At 41.5% G+C, this 21421-nt stretch overlaps 1 protein-coding gene across 6 annotated transcripts in view; it reads right to left on the reverse strand.

The window, feature by feature from the left end:
- Positions 1-1021: 1021 nt before the first annotated feature.
- Positions 1022-21421, reverse strand: part of NR3C2 (nuclear receptor subfamily 3 group C member 2) — a 452700-nt gene continuing 432300 nt past the window's right edge. For 3 of the 6 annotated variants that reach the window (XM_070386627.1, XM_070386626.1, XM_070386630.1), the window contains exon 10: positions 1022-3822. In XM_070386627.1, the coding sequence (XP_070242728.1) occupies positions 3667-3822 (156 nt within the window). In that variant the 3' untranslated portion in view covers positions 1022-3666. The remainder of the gene's footprint in view (positions 3823-21421) is intronic. The other 3 variants (XM_070386628.1, XM_070386631.1, XM_070386632.1) reach the window with 3 other exon arrangements.

The raw sequence follows: 21421 nt of genomic DNA on the forward strand, positions 1-21421 counted from the left end.
TCGCTCAGCGGCAGAAACTTAGTTCTTAGCTAATGATTCCTAAATGTGCAGGTGGATCCTTTGGGTCTGAAAGCCCTTTGATACCTTCCTAGAAATACAGGAAGGTTCCTGGCTCATTGACCCAGGAATAAGCCTGCTCTATGAAGAAAGAGCACGCACTTTAACCAAGGGTGCACATCCACGGGGCCCCATATCTAGCCACGCAGACTCACAGACCATGACGGTTTTTGTTTAAAGTTAGAGGCTGTGAGAAACCCTGTACCCTCATAGGTCAGAATGCACACATTCTAAGATCTAAAATTACCTTCGTTTTCAATAAATTTTTACAAACAAATCTGCGCACAAAGCTTAATTTTTTTTCCTGTGCTGTGTTTCATGGCTAACATTGTGTTTCAGAAATACATCAGTTGTACTAAAGCAAAGTTGTGTTTAACCGTCAGTCTTCTAGTTTGTCACTTAAATGACACGTTAAAAATGTACATGAGTTTCTCTTGTGGGAAATACATGTTTTCTAGTTTTCAGATGAGCTGACAATTCCTGACTGCTCTTTTGTAGTCTGTATTGCTGAATGAGGTCCAGAGGGCAGCCTGTAAGGAATGTGAGGAGCATTATGACTGATGGTAATGGAGTCTCTTGACAGCCCAAGCAGATCTGGGGTAAGAGTAAGACTCCACTGTGTGGAGGAGGACCTGGAAACGAGATGGGGCGTCTGGTCTACTCAGGTGAGTCTCAAAGTCTGTAAACAAGCTTGCATGTGGTTGTGAAGATAAATGAGGCCATGTTAAGTATCAAATTTAGTGGCTACATCAGCAGTAATTATTGTTATGAAATTGTCATGGGGTATATTTCAGTGAACCAAATATTAGCACTAAGAAACAAAACATTTAACCAGTCCCCCAATAGAGTAATTAATATGCGGATAACACAGGGCTTCCTAACATGGCTAGGGGCTGGGCATGGGGATTCCATCTTGGATGTAGGCAGAGGGGCATACGATCCAGATTTAAAAGGCCACAAAATCCACGTGTTCCTATAGACGTTTAAATGAACTGTTTCCAAAACAACAGGTGATTAAAGTAAAGGATTTATTGTAATCTGCTTACAGTCCTTTGCAAAGACAGACATATGTTTTTGCATAAAGATATAAATTGCTTCATTTTAAACTAATTTAGTGTGGTTTTTTTAATTATATGAAGAAGTTTTGGTGAATTATGAATTGTACCAAACCAAGATTTTAAAGAGCAATATGGTACAAAAGTAAGAGCAGACAGACAATCTGGACTGGGACAGGCATTCAACAGTGGATTTAGAATATGGCTTTGCTGTTTACTCAAGCAAAGTTACCCGGAGACACACAAAGAGTCAGTAACTTTGTTAATACAAAAAGCTGATGCAGACTGTCTCCATCCCAAACCCGGTTACGTCGAAATTCTGATTTCATAAAAAGTCAGTCTGAATTAAAAGCTGCTCTTATGAAGCCACTTCTTTCCCAGAAACCCCCCAGTCCGCATGCGGCGTATTTACCACCTTCCAAGTGTGCCTTTCATATTGCTGTGCATGTAAGTTGACTGTGTTGAAAGATCTGCCTATAAATTAAATTCCTGAAATTGCAAATTATGTAAGAAAACACTCCTCTGTCTGAGTGCAGCTTTCACAGGTTTCCCCTTGCATAAGGCAGGTGTCTTCTGAGAGACAGGGTAATGTTGCCTGCATGGTGAACCCTGGAGAAAAGGGTCGATCCCAGCGCTGCCATCTCCCGGCCTTGGGGTTCCCCAGCTCGCTCTAGCTTTTAGGTTTTGGAAAAGAATAAGATTTCACCGAGTACCTGAAGATTATCATCACTTTTCCAAGATTAATTTGGCCTCTATTCAAAGTAGTTTATTTAGTGCAATCATATTAAGTTTCCCCAAAGATATATATATATATATATATGTTTGTGATTTGGGGCAAGAGAAAAAGCCATAAATTGCCTCAGTGCCAAACAGATTAGTGAATTAAAAATTTTAGTGCCACTGTCTTGCTTTATGATCTGTAGTGTTTTTTTTTCCCCCAAAACTGTTTACATATAAAATTTTATTTTTAAATCCTACCTTTTAAAAATCTAAAAACCCTCTAATTATCGTGCGGTCTCCACGCTGTTCTGACTGAACTGTGCCCAGGGGCATCTTCCAAGGGCTTCCTGCCATGACCTACGTGTTCCTGTGACCAGTTCCAGGAGTGCAACACCCCCTTCTGTGACCGGAAGTGAACATTTCACCTTTTGCAGACATAGAGAGTGCATGGAATTTTTCCCTGCCCCCCCGAAAGGAGAAAATTCAATTTCTAAAATGGGATGAAGATGAGCACTCTGAGCCACAGCCTTTCCAGTCTCTCTCCTAACGTGGATTCTGTTCTCGAGGGGGAAGAGGCAGCTTTCCTAAAGCCACAGCACTCCTGGGACATCCTCTCACAGGGGTGTCGTCGAAGGACGCCTTCACGGAGCTGCAGACACCACGCTGCGCTGTCCCCACTGGAAGGAGGATGGAGCCGAAGCCGGAAAATGCACTCGAGTCCCATGAACACCCCAAGCGGGAGACCAAGGACAAAACGAAAGTACAGAAGTAGTAGAAAGGCTGAGAGACAACCAAAGAGGCTTAAGTGTGGTTATTTACAACAGAGACTGTAAAACGGTAAATTAGATATGAAGCTAAAAAAGGCACAGCTTTCCCTTTCTTAAATACACTGTAAACGGTTCATGGTGCATGCAGAACATTTCACTTTACAAAAAAAAAAATTTTTTTTTTACCTTGTTGGTTTAGACAAAGATAGTACTTAAATAGTCTCCAGCAAAATAGAATTCTTTCAAAAATACTTTCCCATTCATCCTATTAACCATTAAAGTTTTTTTTTTTTTTTGTATGTGTCTCATTTACAAAAGTTCCTTATACCTTATTTTAGGTCCTTCACAATTTATACATACAATAATGTACAGCACAGCAAAAGACTGCAAAAATTATCTGTAAAGCCAACACAATAGATACTAGAAATTGAAACCAAGGCATTTTTCTGAACATCTTATCCATTCTAATTAAATAATAAGTGGAGAGGGTGTGGATACCAGTGATGCAGAAAGACGTGGGTGAAGACGCACCCCTGTGGGAGCTGCCAGTCCACTCCACGTGCTCCATTATTACACAACAGGAATCTGTATATATTTTTTTTTTTTTTTAAATAACAAAAGAATATTAATGCCCCATATTGACTATACGTTTTTATGTGCAAACCAAGGGTGAGCTTGAAAAAGTTCGTTAGTTCTTGAACCCTTTTAACACAAGCGAACGATCCCAGAAATGACATGGCATAGTTAAAACTTCCATCTGTTAAAATATCAAAATCAGACAGTTATTGACTAGATATGGCTTTTCATCCAGAGGAACAGGAACATGTTTCTAAGCGCTGGGGGTTGGAGAAGGAAGAACCTTCCAGACTGTGCAGGTCTCGCCAAAGCCACGTCACCCTGCCTGCCCACCTCCCAACCCTTGACATGATTTTCAACTTGAGAAACTGCTGAACAAGTGGGAATAAACCATCATGTGTGTCAAAAATAGGATTTTTCTTGGGTCCATCGTGGGTGTGGAACAACATGGGGAAACTTAAGGCAACGTTCTTCTTGTGAGACGTCTCCCGTCACTTCCTGTGGAAGTAAAGGGTCTTGGCATTCCCGGACTCCACCTTTGGCAGCTGGTCACTGATGATCTCCACCAGCATCGCTGGGAACTCCACTTTCAGCGCCTGTGACTCCCGGAAGGTATAGAAGCAAAATTCCAACAAGTCGCTCACCAGCTGCAACAGACAGACAGAGGGCCGTGAGGGCGAAGCCCGATTCCCACTCTGGCCTGCAGCCGGGGCAACGTTCATAAACCCGACCGTGTCTACGAAGCCGCCTAGCTCACGTGGCTAAGTCATCCATCCCGGGGGAGGAAGGAGGATGTACCTGCTGCGTGGAATACGCCTTTTGTGCAAAACGGATTCCAGTGGCTCAGGGCCAGTAACAGAGCCCAGAGTGGCAGCAGACATCACTGACTCATTTGTAAGTGTGGAGTTGGGTGGGGCAGGTATCAATACACGTGTGTAGCTCTGGACCCTGGCACTGAGCCTTCCCCAGCCCGTAAGGCCTGACCGGCCCTGCCAGTGGAGCTGTGGCTGCTGGGGGGCCAGACTCCTTCCTTCAGGACCCCGGTCCTGAGCTGGGGGCTGAGAAGTCTTTCTTAAGGTGGAATTGACATATAACTTGGTGGGAGTTTAAGGTGTACAAGGGGTAGATTTGACACACTTATAATACTGCAACATGAACACCTCTATTAAGGTACATCGTTACCATTTCTTTTTTATGGTAAGAACTTTTAGATCTCACTTAGCAGCTTTCCAGTGTATAATACGGCATTATTACTATAGCCACCATGCTATATACCAGATCCCCAGAACTTGTTCCTCTTACAACTGGAAATTTGTACTCTTTTACCAATATCTCATTTTCCCCACCTTCTGGTAACCACCATTCTACTGTTTCTATTCGTTTGCTTTTTAGGTTCCACATGTGAGGTTGTACAGGAGGAGTTTTCTGTCTGATTTATCTCACTGAGCATAATCCTTCCTGGGCTTCCCTGGTAGCTCAGATGGTAAAGAATCCACCTGCCATGCTGGAGACCGGGGTTTGATCCCTGGGTTGGGAAGATCCCCTGGAGGAGAGCATGGCAACCCACTCCAGTATTCTTGCCTGGAGAATCCCCATGGAGAGGGGAGTCTGCGGGCTACAGTCCACGGAGTTGCAGAGAGTCAGACACGACTGAGCAACTAAGCACACGGCACAGTCTTCCCTCGGTGCACCCATGTTGTTGCAAAGAGTGGTGTTTCCTTGTTTCTCATGGCTGGATAATGTTCCTGTGTGTGTGTAGTATACACTGATGTATTATATATATATATGTATATATGTGTGTGTGTATATATATGTACTATTATCTTTATCCATTCATCCATTCTCAGTCACTCTGAGAACATGAAAACATCAAGGAAAACTGTCTTGCCATCTGTCCAGCTATCTTCCCTCCACTGTGACCCAAGGACTTTGCTATCCTCCTGGAGCTGAACTACTCCCAATTCTGTAAGTTAAGAAAAAGACAAACCCACAAATGCAGTATAGCATTACTGGTTGCTTACTAGGAATATAATTTCAAATCAGAAAGTATATATTCTAATTTTTCTTGAGTTAATTCCATATCCTATTATGGGAAAAATGACTTTTGGTCATTTCCCACTGTATTAAAGTAGGTAATATTAACACAACATATAAAATAACTGCCATCTTAATAAAGTGGTTTTCACTTTATCAAGTGAAAATCTGTAACTTTCCCTCATCGCAGCACTGTTTATAATAGCCAGGACATGGAAGCAACCTAGATGCCCATCAGCAGATGAATGGATAAGAAAGCTGTGGTACATATACACAATGGAGTATTACTCAGCCATTAAAAAGAATACATTTGAATCAGTTCTAATGAGGTGGATGAAACTGGAGCCTATTATACAGAGTGAAGTAAGCCAGAAAGAAAAACACCAATACAGTATACTAATGCATATATATGGAATTTAGAAAGATGGTATTAATAACCCTGTGTACGAGACAGCAAAAGAGACACTGATGTATAGAACAGTCTTATGGACTCTGTGGGAGAGGGAGAGGGTGGGGAGATTTGGGAGAATGGCATTGAAACATGTATAATATCATGTATGAAACAAGTCACCAGTCCAGGTTCGATGCACGATACTGGATGCTTGGGGCTGGTGCACTGGGACGACCCAGAGGGAGGAGGGAAGAGGGTTCAGGATGGGGAACACAGGTATACCTGTGGCGGATTCGATATTTGGCAAAACTAATACAATATTGTAAAGTTTAAAAAAAAAAAAGGCAATCTGCAGGCTTATATTGAGTCAGGTAGTAAATAACTGTGTGGTAAGGCCTTCAAAACAAACCAGGAGTCTCAGAAAACCCATGGGGAGCAATATCTGATGCTTCTGTTTGTGCCTGAATATGCCCTCAGTCTGCAGACTGGTATCTCCCTAGGCAGGTTCCAAGGACTGAACTCTCTGTACCCACAGAAAGTTGAGGCCTCACAGGCTGTGAGACAGCGTGAGGCAGTCTCTGCTCTGGCTTGTTCAGGCACACACGTGCTTGCTTAGTGAATGATAGGCCTCAACTTCCCCATCTATAAAATGGGGGCAAGAAGAGTATCCTGCTGCTATTGGGACATCCCTCCTGGTCCAGTGGTTAAGACCCCCCATGCTTCCAATGCAGGGGGCACGGGGTTTGATTCCTGGTCAGGGGACTGAGAGCCCACATGCCATGTGGCACAGCCAAAAAAAAAAAAACTATCTGTTGCATGAGGCTGCAAGAGTGACTGAATCTGTGAACTGCATGGAGTAAACACTGAATGGGTCCCAGTTCACAATCATCCTTTCCCTCTTCCCAAACTCCTTCCACCATCATTTTTCTCTGCAAACTAGGACACAGTTTGCAAGACCTGCTCTGGAGCATCTCTGTGTAACTTGGTTCTCAGGCCCCCCCTTCTATAAAACGTGAGATGTGGGAACTTTACGTTTGGCCTTTTCTGGAAAGAGACTCTTGAATGAGATCTGCAATAGCAAGTTGCTTGATTGTTTCAGGTGGTGGGCCAGTGGCTGTGAGAACTAAAAGCCAAGCTGGGTCTTGCTCACCAGACTTGGTGCCACAAAGAAGTCTCACCATGGGCGGCAAGGCATGCCTGTCAGTGGCGCCGGCCGAGGGCACCTGGGACCTAGTTTAGGTTCACCCTGGTCTCCGCCCCTGCTGCTCCTGAGCAGGACAGCAGAGCTCTGCCACACCCGACATGTCTTTGGGGATGGGACGGGCTCACATCCAGAGAGAAAGGCTCCCTGTGGCTCAGAGCGTCTGGGGAGGGCTGAGGTCTTACCCACCTCTCATCCATCCATCCCAGTGAGGGCACCTACCCCAGACCAGGCGCTGGGACCCTCAGTGGACATGACAGAGTCCTGTTCTACTGGGAGGAGATGTCAGCGCAGGACGTCAGGTATGGATGGTGGCCAGAGTGAAAAGGGGACCTTGGTACGTGGCCCGAGGACGGTGGAGTGGGGTCTCTCAGCGCACTCAGAGCAGCAGGAAGCTTGTGGGCGGCACCTGCTGGCTGACAGACTACCATCCCTGATGCGTCAGCTGAGGGCCAGGGCCACTTAGGGGTTTATGCTGCAAATAGGTGCCAGCACTGCTGACTTCTGTATGCGATGAGAGATGAGGAAGCAGAGGCAGCCAGTCCGTGAACCTGAAGTAGCATGCAGGGGAGCACCTGTGAGTCTGTGAATGGGGACAGGCCCCGTCTTTACCAGCCACATGAGCGTCACCTAGGAGATGCGGAGCATGGACCAGATGGGAGGAGAGCAGGCCCGGGGCTCGGCGGGCCTTCCTGACAGGCTGGCTGGGGGCAACTGTCCTAGGTGCTACTATGACCCTGCATATTATAACCAGGGGCTGGCATTTCCTGCCCACCTCTGGACCACGGGCAAGGAAAGCAGCTTGATTCCAGTCATGAGCTATACCCAGGGCTTCTGTTCAAAAGAGATGTCAGCTGCCGAGGGAGGGGTCTCACGTGGGGTAGCCTCTGACCCTGAGAACACCTGAAGGGGGGCCCCATTATCACTAACTACTCTTAGGAAAGGGTTCACTGCTTGCTGTTGGGGTGGCCAAGATGCCCAGAAGCCCCCAGGAGCTACCAGAAGGCGCTAGCTGCCTCACAAGCCTGCCTGACTTACTGCCCTCGGAGGGCTGCAAAGCTCTGAAGACCCCAACCCAGCAGAACCTGGGCTGGTGGTTGCAGTTGGTGGGGTCAGAGGACATCTGAGAATAAAAGCCAGGAGCCCCTGGTCCGGGCTGTAGGACCTGCCTGCCAGACGCCTGCGGACCCGCAGCGCCCTTCCACAGCCAGAGCAGCAGGTGTCCCTGGCCCTTCAGAGATGCTGAGGCGCCTGCTGCTGCAATGCGTACAAGGGAACCATCCCTCCTGGAGAAAAACAAGGCACAGGAAGAGTGAGGCTGCAGATGTCAGGGCATGAGGTGGGGAACAGATCCTCAGAGCTAGGGATTTACATTTTGTTGCATCGGCAGGAATGCTGACCCAACAGAATGTACACCAGTTCCTGAGACAAACTGCTGTATCATGGAGACACATCTATTGGTCATGCTGCACACAAGCATGAGTCTCCTGGGTGTCAGCGCCCACGTGCAGCAGGTGGCTTCTCTGTCCGAGCCCAGAGGAGCCAGGAAACACAGGGACAACGAGGTATGTGTGATGCACGTCCCTCACGAGGCACCGTCCTGTCCTCTGCCCCAGGCACAGAGGGCTGGTGGGGGCAGGCAGGCCACAGTCAACAACCTGGAGGGTCGGTAAGTACAGGCTAGAAGGAGAGTAACAAAGCCTAATTATCATAAGCAATAAGAGTCCACACAAACTCTGCCGGCCAGAAGGGAATGGCAGGATTAAAGTACTGAAAGGGAAAAATCTACAACCAAGATTATTGTACCCAGCAAGGATCTCATTCAAAATTGATGGAGAAATAAAAAGGGACTTATATAGTCAAGAGATACGAGAAGAAAAAGATCTACAAAATCAACCCCAAACAATTAAGAAAATGGCAATAGGAACATATATATCAATAATTTAAATGTAAACAGATTAAATGCTCCAACCGAAAGACACAAATTGGCGAATGGATACAAAAACAAGACCCATATATATGCTGTCTACAAGAAACCCACTTCAGACCTAAAGACACATATAGACTGAAAGTGAGAGGATAGAAAAATATATTCCATGCAAATGGGAAGCAAAAGAAATCTGGATTATCAATCCTCATATCAGACAAAATAGACCTTAAAGGAGATTACAAGAGATAAGGAAGGACACTACATAATGATCAAGGGATCAATCTAAGAGGAAAATATAAGAATTGTAAATATCTATGCACCCAACATAGGAGCACCTCAATATATAAGACAAACACTAGCAGACATAACAGGAGAAACTTAGAGTAACACATTAATAGGAGACTTTAACCCCTCACTTACACCAATGGACAGATCATCTGAACAGAAAATTAATAAGGAAACACAAGTCTTAAGTGATACATTAGATGAGATAGAACTCATTGATATCTTCAGGACATTCCATCCAAATGTAAAAAAATACACCTTCTTCTCAAATGCACATGGAACATTCTCCAGGATAGACCACATCTTGGGTCACAAATCAAGCCTCAGTAAATTTAAGAAAACTGAAATCATATCAAGCATCTTCTCTGACCACAATACTATGAGATTAGGTATCAATTACAAGGAAAAAACCCTGTAAATACACAAACACATGGAGATTAAATAATGTTTCTAAATAACCAACAGGTTACTGAAGAAATCAAAAGGTAAATGAAAAATTTCTAGAAACAAATGACAATGAAAACACAATTCAAAACCTATGGGATGCAGCAAAAGCAGTTCTAAGAGGGAAGTTTATAGCAATACAATCCTACCTCAAGAAACAAGAAAAACATTGAACACAACCTAACTTTACACCTAAAACAAATGGGAAAAAAAGAATAAAAATCCCCCAAAATTAGTAGAAGGAAAGAAATAATAAAGATCAGAGCAGAAATAAATGAAAAAGAAATGAAAAAAACAATAGTAAAGATTAATAAAACTAAAAGCTGGTTCTTTCAGAAGATAAACAAAATTGACAAACCTTTAGCCAGACTCAACAAGAAAAAAAGAATCAAATCAACAAAATTAGAAATGAAAAAGGAGAGGTTACAACAGACAATACAGAAATACAAAGGATAATAAGAGACTATTATGAACAACTATATGGCAATAAAATGGATAACCTGCAAGAAATGGACAGATTGTTTGAAAAGTTCAACCTTCCAAGACTGAACCAGGAAGAAATAGAAATTATGAACAACCCAGTTACAAGCATGGAAATTGAAGCTGTGATCAATAATCTCCCAAAAAACAAAAGCCCAGGACCAGATGGCTTCATAGGAGAATTCTATTAAACATTTGCCTATCCTTCTAAAACTTTTTCAAAAAATTGCAGAGGAAGGAACACTTCCAAACTCATTCTACAAGGCCACCATCACCCTGATACTAAAACCAGACAAAAACAACACAAAAAAAGAAAACTATAGGCCAATATCACTGATGAACACAGATGCAAAAATCCTCAACAAAACTTTAGTAAACAGAATTCAGCAACACATCAAAAAGCTCATACACCATGATCAAGTTGGGTTTATTCCAGGGTGCAAGAATTCTTCAATATATGCAAATCAATCAATGTTATACACAATATTAACAAATTTAAAGATAAAAACCATATGATAACCTCAATATATGCAGAAAAAGCCTTTGACAAAATTAAGCACCCATTTATGATCAAAACTCTTCAAAAAATGGGCATAGAAGGAACCTACCTCAACACAGTAAAGGCCATATATGATAAGCCTACAGCAAACATTATTCTCAATGGTGAAACAGTGAAAACATTCCCCCTAAGATGAGGAAAAAGACAAGGGTGTCCACTTTCACCACTACTAGTCAACACAGTTCTGGAAGCTACAGCAATCAGAGAAGAAAAAGATAAAAGGAATCCAGATCCAAAAAAAAGAAGTAAAGCTCTCACTGTTTGCAGATGACATGATACTGAACACAGAAAACCCCTAGGATAGTGTCAGAAAATGACTAGAGCTAATCAGTGAATTTAGCAAAGTTGCAGGATACAAAATCAATACACAGAAATCACTTGCATTTCTATATACTAAGAATGAAAAATCAGAAAGAAATTAAGGAATCAATCCCATTCATCACTGCAACAAAAAGAATTAAATATCTAGGAATAAACTTACCTAAGGAGACAAAAGAACTGTACACAGAAAGTATAAGACACTAATAAAAGAAATTAAAGACAACAAACAAATGGAGAGATATTCCTTGTTCCTGAGTAGGAAGAATCAATATTGTGAAAATGACTATATCACCAAATGCAATCTACAGATCAAATGCGATCCCTATCAAATTACCAATGGTGTTTTTCACAGAACTAGAACAAAAAATTTCACAATTCATATGGGAACACAAAAGACCCTGAAGAGCCAAAGCAGTCTTGAGAAAGAATGGAACTGGAGAAATCAACCTTCCTGACTCCAGATGATACTACAAAGCTACAGTCATCAAGACAGTATGGTACTGGCACAAAGACAGAAACATAGACCAATGGAACAAGATAGAAAGCTCAGAAATAAACCCATGCACCTATGGGTCCCTTATTTTTGACAAAGGAGGCAAGAATATACAATGGGGCAAAGACAGCCTCTTCAATAAATGGTGCTGGGAAAACCGGACAGCTACAAGTAAAAGAATGAAATTAGAACACTTCCTAACATCATACACAAAGATAAACTCAAAATGGATTAAAGACCTAAATGTAAGACCAGAAACTTTTAAAACCCTTAGAGGAAAAGATAGACATAGAAAAACTCGATGACATAAATCAAAGCAAGATCCCTCTATGACCCACCTCCTAGAGTAATGGAAATAAAAATAAAAGTAAACAAGTGGGACCTGATTAAACTTAAAAAGTTTTTGCACAGCAAAGGAAACTATAAGCAAGGTGAAAAGATGACCCTTGGAATGGGAAAAAATAATAGCAAATGAAACAACTGACAAAGGATTAATTTTCAAAATATACAAGCAGCTCATGCAACTCAATACCAGAAAAACAAACAGCTCAAACAAAAGTGGAACAAGACCTAAACAGACATTTCTCCAAAGACGACACACTGATGGCTAACAAACACATGAAAAGATGGTCAACATCACTCAATTTTAGAAAAGTCAAAACTACAGTATCACCTCACACCAGTCAGAATGGCCATCATCAAAAATCTATAAACAGTAAATGCTGGAGAGGGTGTGGAGAAAAGGGAACGCTCTTGCATTGTTGGTGGGAATGTAAATTGATACAGCCACTATGGAAGAGTGTATGGAGATTCCTTAAAAAACTAGGAATAAAACCACCATATGACCCAGCAATCCCACTCCAAGGCATATATTCTGAGGAAACCAAAATTGAAACAGACACATGTATCCCATTGTTCACTGCAGCACTATTTACAATAGCTAGAACTTGGAAGCAACCTAGATGCCCATCGACAGATGAATGGATAAAGAAGCTGTGGTACAGATACATGATGGAATATTACTCAGCCATAAAAAAGGAACAAGTTTGAGTCAATTCTAATGAGGTGGATGAACCAAGAACCTATTATATAGAATGAAGTGAGTCAGAAAGAGAAAGATAGATATCGTATTCTAACACATACATACAGAATCTAGAAAAATGGTACTGAAGAATGTATTTACAGGGCAGCAATGGAGAAACAGAATAAACTTACGGACATGAGGAGAGGGTGAGATGTATGGAAAGAGTAACATGGAAACTTACATTACGATATGTAAAATAGATAGGCAGGAGGAATTTTCTGTATGGCTCAGGAAACTCAAACAGGGGCTCTGTATCAATCTAGAGGGGCAGGATGGGGTAGGAGATGGGAGGAAGGTTCCAAAGGAAGGGGACATATGTATACCTATGGCTGATTCATATTGAGGTTTTAGAGAAAACAACAAAATTCTGTAAAGCAATTATCCTTCAATAAATAAATAAATTTATTTAAAAAAAAGAGTCCATATTATTAGGAATCAAAGAAAGCCCTCTGTGTTGACTTTTCATTGTGTACAAAATGCATCTGGTTGGGAGCACAAAGTTTAGCTGCCTGCTCAGCATGACTGATTGAGAGCTCATGTCAGGGCCACAGCTGTCGGGGGAGGGAGGCACAGAGAAGCCTGGCAAGGTCAAGGGCGACTAGTGGCTCTGCTTGCTCGCCTTGGATGCTACGGGGCTTGGTCAGTGCCTTTTCCCCACTCTCTCCAATGAGTCATCACTGCCTGTGGCAGGCTGACAGCTGGGCCCTGTTCCCAGCATGAACTGAGGTCGTCTGTGGGGGGTACACAAGGAGGGTCCAGCCCTGCTGTTCTAAGGTTACACCCAGCGAGCAGTGATGGAGCACCTGAAAGACACAGCTTCTCTGCAGAAGGGTCCCCTGCGTTTTCAACGGCAAATAAATTAGCTGCTGACTCCAGAACTTTCACCTAATTAGGATGGAGCTTTTGCTTGAATTGAGCATTGGGTAGGGTGGGGGCGGGGTGGGTGATTAAGCTTTATTTGGGAAGATCAGAATTCTAGCCAGATATACTGACAGGGGGCAAAAGATACACAGCTTCAGCTCTCAATATTGCAGCAGTAATAGAAACAATCAGCAACCGTTTACCCTCATTGTTCCAGCAAGAGCCTTGTGAGTGCTGGACAACTATGCAAGGAGTCTGGCCTTTGTTCAAAACCCCCCAACCTCCACCCAGCGTAGGCTAGTGTGGGAGATGCCAGGGTGTGCACAGGTGGGGCCTCCGCGGCCAGGCAGGACTGCTTCTCTCTGGCCGGTGATGTCTCAGCAAAATGAGATGGTAACAAAGCCCCCTCCTACCCTGATTCAGTAGCATTTGCTTCTACACCCAGAAGAAAATATAACCTTTAACAACAAGGTTAGACTCTTTATTTGTGGGTTCCCATGGAAAACCCAGGCCCTGCAGTGAGGCTACCCTACTGAGTGTTCCTGGCAGGGTCTCCTAGAGGCTGAGTGTAGGAGGGTCCTAAAGGGCCTCCTAGATGCAACCAAGAGAAGAAGTACCAGAAAGAGACCATCACAGAGTACTATCAGCATCATGCATCCGCCTTTTTGTCTCCCTTTGTAGCAAAGAATTAGTCATCCATCTGTGAACAAAAGCTCCTTGTGGAACTCTGGGATCCTTGGGAGAAGTCTTGCCCACCTGTGTGTCTGGTAGCAGGCAGGTGTATTTTGGCAAGGACTACGAAACCAGTGGAGCAGTGGGCCTGCCTGGAGCCCTCCTGCCATGGTTGAGAAAATACCCGGAGACTGCTGACCTGGCCAGATACCCACCAACAAGGGAGGAACTGCAGAAAACCAGCCTTCCCAAGGGGAGATGCCAGCATACCGCTGGAGCAATAAACACAAGCGAGTTTGTAAGTACTGGAGATGGAAAGAAGTTTACTAGTGTTCTTCCAACCCTGGGCAACACTGCATGGGGTCAAATTATCAGGTGGCAGCGACCTGTCCCTCGGGAAAAGGTGAGTGAGTGCCTGGCTACCCTGCTGTTGCAGGTCACAGCTGGAGAAACCTGTTTCTTTACAGTAACACCGAGAGAACTGAGGTGGACCTCCATGACCGGAAGGAGGAGGGAGGAGACTGGGAGAGAGACAGGTAGGAATATCAAAGGACATTAAAGGCACACATTCTTTAAAGTCCACTCATGAGCTTCTGTGAATACTACACCTGGAGATCTCCCTAGAGAGTCCACAAGTACCCCCAAATCCCCAAGTGCTAAACTCGCAACTCCCCCTGACTCTGTGGCTGGCATCTTGTGCACAGTCCCAAACGTGGTGCAGCAGGAGGAAGCTCCAGTAGACAGGAAGTGTGCTCAGAAAACAGGCCTGGATCTGTGGACAAGGGAGAAATCACAAGCTTCTCTAGCAGCACCACCTTCTGGAAACAAAAGAAGGGTCGAGTAGTCAGCCTGTGGCGCTGTAAGAACAGGACAGAAAAGCTGAAGAATTCTGCCACCACAGGAAGCAAAAGGAGTGGAAAGATGTACCCACACAAAGGCAGACAGATTCCAAGTAAGAGCACCAAAGAACAGAACATCCCATCTGAAGGCAACCAGCAGTAGTTTACGGCAGTATCTGCCATTTCAAGTGCAAAAAAATGCAATGCAGAACTGCAAGAAACATGAAAAATCGAGAAAATGTGTCATCACTAAAAGACAGTAATTCCCTAAAAACTGAGATCAAAAGCATGGGCTTTTGCAATCTAGCTAAATTCAAGAAGAGCTGTTTTGAACAAACTCAGTGAGCTATAAGAAAACTCAGACAATTTAACAAGATTATGAAAAAATACAGGTTAAAAGTGAGTAATTTACCAAAGAAACACAAATCATAAAAAAGAACCAAGCAGAAATTCTGGAGCTGAGGAGCTCATGGAATGAAATAAAAAAAAATGCTATAGAGAGCATCAGCAGTTGAGCAGAATTAAGGAAGAAATAACAAGTAAGTCAGAAGATTTCAAATACCCATGTAAAAGGAAAACAAAGGACAAAGAATGAAAAACACTGAAGAAAGCCTATGGAATTGGGATTCCATCAAAAAACCTAACGTTAGAAAAATCGGGGGGTTCCAGAAGGAGGAGAGAAGGATATGGGGCAGAAAATTTATTTAAGGAAATAGCTGAGAACTTCCCAAACCTGGAGAGAAAAATGGACGTCCAAGTTCACAAGGTTACTCTAAGACACATTATAATGAAACTGTCAAACATCCAAAATAATCAATTCTACAAATAGCCATGGGGGTGGTGGGGTGGGGCAGGAGTAGATTGTAACCCGCAAAGGAACTTCCATTAGGCTCTCAGAAGATTTGTCAATAGAAAGCCTACAGGTCAGGAGAGAGTGGAATCACATACTCAAACTGTTGAGAGAAAAGAATTACCAGCCAAGAACTACCCAGCAAAATTATCTTTCAAATGTGTAGGAGAAAAAGACTTTCCAAGACAGACAAAAACTGAGAGAGTTCATCACCACGAGACCCACCCTGCAAGAAATGCTGAAAGGAGTACTTTAAGCTGAAATGAACAGATGCTAATCAGTGACATGGAAATACATGACTATACAACACGCTGGTAAAAGGTTAATATACAGTCAAATTTAGAAAATCTCAATTCTGTAATAGGATGGAATGTCAACCACTTTACTATAAAGGTCAAAGGAAAAGAATATTAAAAGTAATCATTATAGTGACTACAATGTGCTAAAGACACAATATAAGAAGAGGTAGATAATGACATAAAAGTATACAAGTGGAGTTAGGTTGCTATGAACTTAAAATGAACTGTTTTATCTATGTGATGTCTTATGTAAGCCTCATGGTAACCACAAACCAAAAAACCTACAGCAGATGCACAAGAGATAAAAGGGAAACAGCATACCAAAATGGAAAATTACCAATTTACAAAGATAGGCAGAAGCAGAGTAAAAGAAACCATGGAAATACAAAGCAACCGGAAAACAATGAACAGGACGGCATTACTAAGTCCTTACATTACCAACAACAACTCTAAGTATAAATGGACTGAATTTACCATCAAAAGACACAGTGGCTAGATGGGTAAAAAACCTAGACCCAGCTATATGCCTCCTACAAGAGACTTCCTTCAGCTTTAAGGCAGCACTCACACAGCCTCCGAGTGAAAGGAAGGAAAGAGATGTTCCACGCAAGCAGGATCCAAATGAAAGCGAGAGCAACTATTCTCATGATAGACAAAATAGACTTTAAGTCAAAAATGGTAACAAGAATCAAAGAAGGTCAATATATAATGGTAATGTGGTAAATTCATCAAGAAAACATAACCACTGTGTATGTATATACTTACATATGCAATATCAGAGCACCTAAATATATAAATATATTTAGGAAATATTAATATATCTGAGGGGGGACATATACAACAATCCAATAACAGTAAAGGACTTAAACATCCTACTTTCAGCAATGAAGAGATCATCCAAACTGAAAATCCGTAAGAAAACACTGGACTTGAACCATACACTAATCCACACAGACCTAAGAGAACATTCCCTCCAACACAAGTAGGATATACATTCATCTCTGGGGGACATGGGACATTCTCCAGTATTGACCATATGATAGTCACAAAACAAGTCTGGGCAAATTTAAGAAGAGTGAAGTCATACAAAAGTATCATTTCTGACCATATAAACTAGAAATCAGTACAAGGAAAGTCAGAAGATCTACAAATCTGTAGAAATTAAACAACACATTCCTAACAACAAATGTGTTAAAGAAGAAATTAAAAGGGAAATTAAAATATATCTTGAAACAAATGAAAATGCAAACAGTATACCAAGACCTATGGGATGCTGCAAGAGCAGTTCTGGGAAGACTTTATGATGATAAATGCATAAGTGATAAATGCATATATTAAGAGGACAGATTTCAAATAAGTAGCCTAACTTTACACTTCAAGAAAACGGGAAGAAAAACAAAGTTCAGCAGAATGAAAGAAATGACAAAGATCACAATGGAAATAAATGAAATAGAGCTCAGAAAAACAGTAAGAAAAAAAACCCTAATGAAACTAAGAGCTAGTATTTTGAAACAATAAACTGACAAAACTTTAGCTAGAGTCAAAAAAAAAAAAAAAAAAAAAGGCTCAAAACCTGAAAGAGGAGACATGACAACTGATACTACAAAAATACAATGGATTATAAGAGACTACTGTGAAAAATAATATGCTAATGAATGGGATAACTTGAAAGAGATGGACACATTCCTAGAAATACACAATCTAAATTAATCAAAATCTCCAAATACAGACAACTCTGAACCAGATGGTTTCAATGGCAAATTCTACCAAACATTTAAAGATTAATGCCAATCTTCCTCAAACTCTTCCTAAAAACTGAAGAAGAGGGAATACTTCCAAATTCCTTTTGCCAGGCCAGCATTACTAACACGAAAGCCAAAGATACTACAAGAAAACAAAACTATGCACCTATATCCCTGATGAACATAGATGCAAAAATTCTCAGCAGAATATTAACAAATAGAATTCAACGTACAGTAAAAGGAGTATCACAACAAATTGGGATTTATCTCTGGGATTAAAGATAGTTCAACATACACAAATCAATAAATGTGGTCCATCCATCCTAAGTCGCTTCAGTCAAGTTTGAGTCTTTGTGAACCTATGGACTGTAGCCCACCAGGCTGCTCTGTCCATGGGATTCTCCAGGCAAGAATATTTGAGTGGTTCCCATTTCCCTCTCCAGGGATCTTCCAAACCTGGGAATCGAACCCTCATCTCTTAAGTCTCCTGCACTGGCAGGTTCTTTGCTGCTAGTGCCACCTGGGAAGCCCCTAAATGTAGGACACTACATTAACAGAATTAAAACTTATATAATCATCTCAATAAATGCAGAAAAAGCATCTCATAAAATACAACATCCCTCTGTTAGGTAGTTAGAATAGGAAAAAGGAGTCCAGAATGGTAGTGACTAAAAGACAAAGAAGGGAAAAGCCCATGAAAACAGAACTAGGTAAAGTCTGAGGACCGGAGTGAGGACCTCAGGTAAAACAAACAGCCCTCCTGGCTGGCCCAATTTACATAGCGCAGACCGAGGGGGAGGAGAAAAAAAACATATACAAAGAGGAGCCAAAATTGAGCTGGGGGCTTCTCTTCCCTTCGTGGCTTTTGGGTTGGCACGCCCTCACACCTCGAGGATGTATTTTACTTTGCTTTCTAAATAAAACTGAGCTATAACACAGAGCTGTAACACTGGTCTGTCCAAGAAATTACACAGGGCTGTAATACTGGTCTGTCCGTCACTTCAAATTTTTGTTGCAACAAGAACTGAGGAAATTATGAACACCCCTGACACCTTCATGAAGAATCTCTCAGCAAACTGGGTATTAAGGGAGCATACCTGAACAAAATAAAGGCCACATACGACAAACTCAGAGCTACTGTTATACTCAATGGAGAAAGACTGAAAGTTTTTCTTCTATTATCAGGAGCAAGGCAAAAGTGCCCACTCTCACCCCTCTTAATCAGTATAGTACTAGAAATCCTATCCAGAACAACAGTTGTTGATGTTCAGTTGCTAAGTCATGTGTGACTCTTTGTGGCCCCCGGACTGCAGCATTCCAGGCTCCCCTGTCCTTCACTATCTCCTGATTGCTCAAATTCATGTCCATTGACACCAAAAGCATAAGTAACAAAAGCAAAGTTCAACAAGTACAACTGCATCAAGCTATCAAGCTTCTGCAGAGCAAAAGAAACAATCAAAAAATGAAAAGGGAGACGATAGGCTAGGAGACAATATCTTCAAATCATATAGAAGATAAGGGGTTAATATCCAAAATATATTAAAAATTCATAACTCAATAAGAAGCAATTTAATTGAACAATGGGTAGAGGAACTGAATATACTTTTTTTTTTTTTCTAAAGAAGACATCCAAATGGCCAAAGATACATGAAAAAGATGCTCCACCTCACTAATCAGGGAAATGTAAATCAAAACCACAATGAGATACCAACTCCACTGATACCAGATAACAACACCTGTTAGAATTGCTGTCACAGAGAAGAGAAGAGATATGTGTTAGTGAGGATGTGAAGAAAATGGGACCCTGCACACTGTTGTTGGTGGGAATGCAAAATGGTTCAGCCACTACGGAAAACAGTACAGGGGTTCCTCAAAACATTAGAACTACCCTACAATCCAGCAACCCCACTCCTGGTTATGTAGCTGAAGGGAAGGAAAATTGGGTCTCAAAGAGAGATATCTACTCTTGTGCAGCATTATTCAAAATAGCCAAGATTAAAACCTAAGAGTCAACAGATGACTGGAGGAAGAAGATGTGATACACACACACACATAAGAGATATTTTTCAGCCATGAGAAAGAAGGAAATGTGCAACAACTCTGATGGCTGCAAGGGCATTATGTTAAGTGAGATGAGCCAGGGAGAGACAAATACTGTATGATGTCATTTAAACCTGGAATCTAAAAAAGCCAAACTCTTAAAAACTGAGATTAGAAGACTGGTTACCAGGGGGATGAGGGACTTCGACAAACAGATGTTGTTTAAGGGTACAAACTTGCAGCCAGTAGGTAAGTCCTAGAGATCTGATGCACACCATAGTGATTACAGACAAGAATACTGTTTCATAAAGTTGCTACTCGGTTTAAACTCACTATAAAGTTTCTAGTCACTCCACAGTGTCTGACTCTTTGCAACCCCATGGACTGCATGGATTGATTAGATCTTAACTGTTCCTACCACAAAAAAGAAATGATAATTATGTGACATGATAGAGGGGTTAGCTAATACTGCTATGGTGGTAATCATTTCACAATATATAAATGTATAAAAGCAGTATGCTGGCATCTTAAACTTATACAATATTACATGTCAGTTATATCTCAATAAAAAGTACTCGAATCCAATAACACATAAAAAAGATCACAGACCATGAGCAAGTGGAATTCTTGCTAAGTTCACAAGAATGTCACCATAAGCAAATCAATCAATGTGATACACCACATCAACAGATGACAAAACCACACGTTCATCTCAAAAGGTGCAGAAAAAGCATTTGAAAAAATTCAAGGATGCATTTATGATAAAAACTCTCACCTAAGTGGGTTTAGAGGGAACATATACTCAAGACAATAAAATCTATTTATGACAAATCCACAGCCAGTATAATACTCAGTGGTATTGAAGGGAAAAGCCTTCATGCTAAAATCTGGAACAAGTCAAGGACGCCCACTATCATCTCTTCTATTCAACACAGTACTAGAAGTCCTAACCACAGCAATCAGATAAGAAAAAGAAATAAAATGTATCCAAATTGGAAGGAAAGAGATAAAATTGTCATATGAAGATGATATGATATAGAGAAAACCCTTAGGTGCTTCCCAGATTCCAACAAAAACTAGAGCTGATAAAGAAAATCAGCAAGGTGGTAGGATATATGATTAACATACAGAAACTTCTTTACACAAACAATAAAATATCATAAAGGGAATGTAAAAATAAAAACAATAACTTTTAAAATCAAACCACCCAAAATAAATACTTAGAATAAACCTGACCAAGGAAGTGAACGACTTATATGCTGAGAACCATAAAACTGATACAGGAAACTGAAGATGATTCAAAGAAATGGAAAGATATGCGATGCTCTTGGTTTGGAAGAATTAATATTGTTAAAATGAACATATTACCCAAAGCACTCTACAGATTTAATGTGATCCCTGACAAATTACCTATGACATTGTTCACAGAACTAGAATAATCTTAAAATTCATATGGAATCATAAAAGATCTAGAATTGCCAAAGGAATCCTGAAGAAAAAAAAAACAAAGTAAAGAGACATAACTCTCCCAGACTTCAAGCAATACGACAAGGCTACAGTAATCAAAAAAACGTTGTATTGGCACAAAAACAAACATATGGATCGATGGTACAGAAGACAGAGTCCAGAAATAAACACACACCTTTGATCAATTAATCTTCAACGAAGAGAAAAATAGACAATGGGAAAAAGGCTGTTCACCAAGTGGATTTGGAAAAGTT

Source organism: Bos mutus, chromosome 17 (genome assembly GCF_027580195.1).
Source record: "Bos mutus isolate GX-2022 chromosome 17, NWIPB_WYAK_1.1, whole genome shotgun sequence".
In the NCBI taxonomy this organism is placed as follows: Eukaryota; Metazoa; Chordata; class Mammalia; order Artiodactyla; family Bovidae; genus Bos; species Bos mutus.